This window comes from Phytophthora infestans, genomic scaffold (genome assembly GCF_000142945.1).
Source record: "Phytophthora infestans T30-4 supercont1.15 genomic scaffold, whole genome shotgun sequence".
NCBI lineage: Eukaryota > Oomycota > Peronosporomycetes > Peronosporales > Peronosporaceae > Phytophthora > Phytophthora infestans.
Window position 1 is genome coordinate 1877516 of NW_003303744.1, and position 4031 is coordinate 1881546.

Genomic DNA, 4031 nt, shown 5'->3' on the forward strand with positions numbered 1-4031 from the left:
ATGTGAGATTGATTGAGGTGAATGTTTTGCCGATTGCAGGTAGTACGGACGATATCGACTCTGGGAAAGAAGTGTCGATTGAAAAAGCTAGGGAGAGTTTAGCATATTCTCTCTATGGATGCAAAGTTTGTACAGGGTGAAGGTTTGTGTATCTCGCAGACAGCGTGTATTGATCGGTAGGAGAGAATGCGTCCTACTAGAAGTCCTAAAGTGTCCTATTGTCCTAAAACCTGGGATAAAAAACTAGCAATTCGGCTCATAAACAAACCCATATTTAGGACAACACAATGAGTTTTAGGACGAAACAAGCCAGGGTCCGCGTGTCCTAATAGGACACTCGACAACTGGACACTCAGTCTGTCCTATTAGGACAGACTGCAACTCAGACCACTGTCCTATTAGGACAACACCAAGCCCAACATGCACTGTCCTCAAGACATATCCTCAACTGGCCTAGCTAGAAACAATAAAAATCTTAAAGCCCCTCTCTCCAAGAGCAGCCGATTCTTTGTTGTGCGCGAAAAGCACCTCAACAAAACTTCTCTACTACAAAGTGTGTGACAATATTTTTAAAGTGTTTCAAAGGATGATAGTCATTGAAGGTAATAATAGCCGCTAATAACGGTTGAGCGACTTCAACATGCACATAGCAAACGACGGTTAATAATCAGAACGTGACGACATAGGGGGGGCTCAAAAAGCAGCAAAGTACTCGCAAGGGCTACTTGGCTGCAAGTCGATCCGAAGACGCGGTTAGCAAGCGATGGGGGTCTTGGTTAGCGCGGCGGTGTGCTCGGCCTGGTTCGTCGAGTTGTCTGGCGTCGTCGGGGTGTCGACAACAGGTGCGTTTGTGGCAGGCGAGTCCGGGCTGGGAGCCGACGTCGATGGGCAGTTGGACGGCACGTAGACTACCAGGTCGGCCTTCAGGTTGGAACCGACACCGACCGGCAGTTGGCACTCCTCCAGGTTCATGGCCTTCACGTCAGCGAGCAGGGTGTTGCAGGCAGTCGAGGCGCACATCTTGTCAATGGTGGCCTGGTCCGGGATCTCAGTGGTCCGTGCCGCACTGTTGAATGTTCGCGCTCGTGAGCAGAGCGGACAAGACACTGCTTCCGCAGGTGGCAGCAGAGGCCAGATAGGCGAGCGCCCTAGCTGCAGAAGGAGTAGCCGCAATGGTCCATGATGCTTGGCTGCAGTAGTGGAGATTCAGAAATGGTTGGTGTGCCCCAGGACAATAAGTAAAGCCAATGTGAGTTTTAAGTAACTCTACGTAAATTTACGTAGATAGTCCGGAAAAAGTTAATATTTGAGGTTTAGGACAATCTGGAGGACACAAATTATAATATTCTGTAACGAAGGATTAGTCGCTTTTTAGGACACATCTCCAAAATCTCCCTGTAAAATTTAGGACAAATAGGACAGTTTAGGACGTGTCTTAGGACGCATTATCCTACACCGTATTGATCAGGTACTGAAACGCTTCGGAATAAGTACAGCTCACTCTGTCGGATCACCAATGATGCAGAACGAAAGACTGCCAGCAATGGAATCTGATCCTAAAAAGTCGATGATTCGAATACTCCGTTTCGAGAGTTGACTGGCGCGCTGCAGTACCTTGTGATATGCACGCGGACTGATCTGGCAAATAGAGTAAGAAGTATTGAAATGCATACACGAAAGAGAGCTATTTGTGTCCTACAATACCTGTTCGGCACTCGGACTTACCACTCTGGTCCATTTCAGAATCTACAGCTCCGTTTTCAAGCCATTATATCTCCCAGACATTTGAGGCGAGTCCAAAAAATGTGATTTATTGTGCCAAAGCATCTCCTGCTTCTGCTTCGTAGCCGCAGCATCTGTCGTGCCGAAGACACTCATTGAAAAATTATTTTAAGCAATTTTCAATGTACTTTAATGAAATGAACTCGACGATGATAGTAAAAACGTACCATATAACTATTGCCTAAAATATAAAAATACTACGTCTTTATAACTAATTTGCAAATTTTAGGTATATACAGAATAAAATTTGCTTTCCCGAACCATACAGACCACGACGGTGAAATCAGCCATACCGCCCGAGTCCATGGTTTCCCAATAATGAAACCAGTTTCAGCCAATCCGTATGCCGTATTTGGAGGATGTGTTGTTTCCTAGATAGGCTTTGTAGATTTTGGAATCGTTTTGGTCTTTGTGTCCAGACTTTGAGCACAATTAACCAATCAAATAACTGGGCGGGTATTCCTGTCGCGCGTACTAGTTTAATTTATATGAAGGATAGTGTTCAGATAACGGGCGGATTTCACCGTCGTTGTCTGTAGTTGAGACGGCAATGTCATTAGTAAAAAAAGCATCATACGTAATATTACAACGCGCAATGATTTATATAATAATACTAACCTTTTCTAGCAATGCTTACTACGAAGTTCGTAATCATTTATTAGTATCGCAATCGGGCTCGTGGTCTCACATCTTGTTCCAACGTGACTAATCAGCGTATCTTGTAACTATTAATTGTGTACTGCAAGTATGCAAACTCGCCATCGGATTTGACCTAGCAAGAATTGATTCTGAACCATTCCTCATTTTTCGGTCTAGCGCTATACCTGCTCACTACCTCCGATGCGTGTGCGATTCATTCTGTGTGCTGTCCCAACAATTATCGCTGGATTTGTCAATGGTATCTCGACTGCAGGCACTGTCGACCTTGACATGCTCGCATCTCCACATGACGTCGTCCAAAATTCTGCTGCTGCTGTTGACCATGCCACCAACAACGCTCACCGACTACTGAGAAAACATGAACCCACCCACGATGGTGCCGAGCTGGAAAAATATTCAGGAAATGAAGAGAGAGATCTTTGGGGAGCATTTAAAGGATTGTTGAGCAGATAAAAAGTGCATGGATCGTCGGGAAAGTTGATGACGCGATTCGAGATATGCCCGCGTTCAAGAGACTGGGACAAGCAGACCGCATTGATGATGCGATAGACACAATGCTCGCCCGTAAAACCATCGATGAAGTTTCTGATGACATGACACGGCTGATGTCGACGTTCCAGGCGATGGATGAACAGGGATTCACGCCAAACGAAGTGAAAAGCTTTATCGCGGACAAGAAGGTGGTCGTGACACCAGAAGAAGCCCATTACGTCGAGACTTTATTCGCTGCGTACTGGAAGGCAACCCACGGCGGATAGAGATTGGATGAGGCAGTGGGGGGTGTCATAAACATGGAGGTGGAGAAGCATTAGCAGGCAGACTTTTCACCTAGTTGGACTTTCAGTTTTCGTTTCGTATACCTCTATGGAGCTCCACTTACTGAAAATGATCTTGAGTAACTGAGAATGAGTTTCACTTGGCACACGCAACGTGCTTCTAGAATGAGGTTAATCCGTGCCGTGATGACGCTTTGTACGATGATGAAGCTCTCCCGCATAAGGCAACAAAAAATTTAACTTGCATTTATCTTCCACACAGTCTTCGCTGGTTCACATGAAATTGGGCGTGGTATCAAAAGTTTGTCGAAGTTCGGGTAGCATTTTCAAAAATTCATCGCTTTTTTTTCAGTGTGACCACCTGAATTGGATGCGAAGTTCAAGCGTCACAGCTTCACTAAGTGCGATTCTCAATGTTTGCTAATCGTAAAACTAAAAGCGGAATTGCAATTGATAAATAGACACTAGACATGCAGTTGCATTCGCATAGTGATTGGACAATATAGCTTGTTAGACTTAACCTATTTTTCGATGTTTCTTTCGTGAACCAAAAATGTTGTAGGCTTTTCAACAATTTGCATTCCATTCATAAAATAGTATCATCTTTGAATGAGCAACACTGTGCCATCACTACAAGTGGTGTTAGCAAATCATAAAGGACCAGTCCTTTTCCGATCGAGTGCTTCAGGTTCTGCGAGGGTTTAGAGGGAAGAAACAATGGAGCTCGAGCTTAGGGAGCTCGAGGTACCCAAAATTAGAATTAGGGAGAATGTGGTGTACCCAAGTTCATTTTGAGTTTAAACATCGACTTGC

General features: G+C 44.8%; 1 protein-coding gene and 1 pseudogene across 1 annotated transcript; one reads left to right on the forward strand and one right to left on the reverse strand.

Moving 5' to 3' along the window:
• Positions 1 to 759: 759 nt before the first annotated feature.
• On the reverse strand, positions 760 to 1117 carry PITG_22893 (annotated as a pseudogene; the record flags this gene model as incomplete).
• Positions 1118 to 2622: 1505 nt separating this feature from the next.
• Positions 2623 to 2895, forward strand: PITG_09685 (secreted RxLR effector peptide protein, putative; the record flags this gene model as incomplete). Its single annotated transcript, XM_002903249.1, has 1 exon — positions 2623 to 2895. The coding sequence occupies one exon, from the start codon at positions 2623 to 2625 to the stop codon at positions 2893 to 2895; it is 273 nt and encodes a 90-aa protein (XP_002903295.1).
• Between the last annotated feature and the right edge of the window lie 1136 nt (positions 2896 to 4031).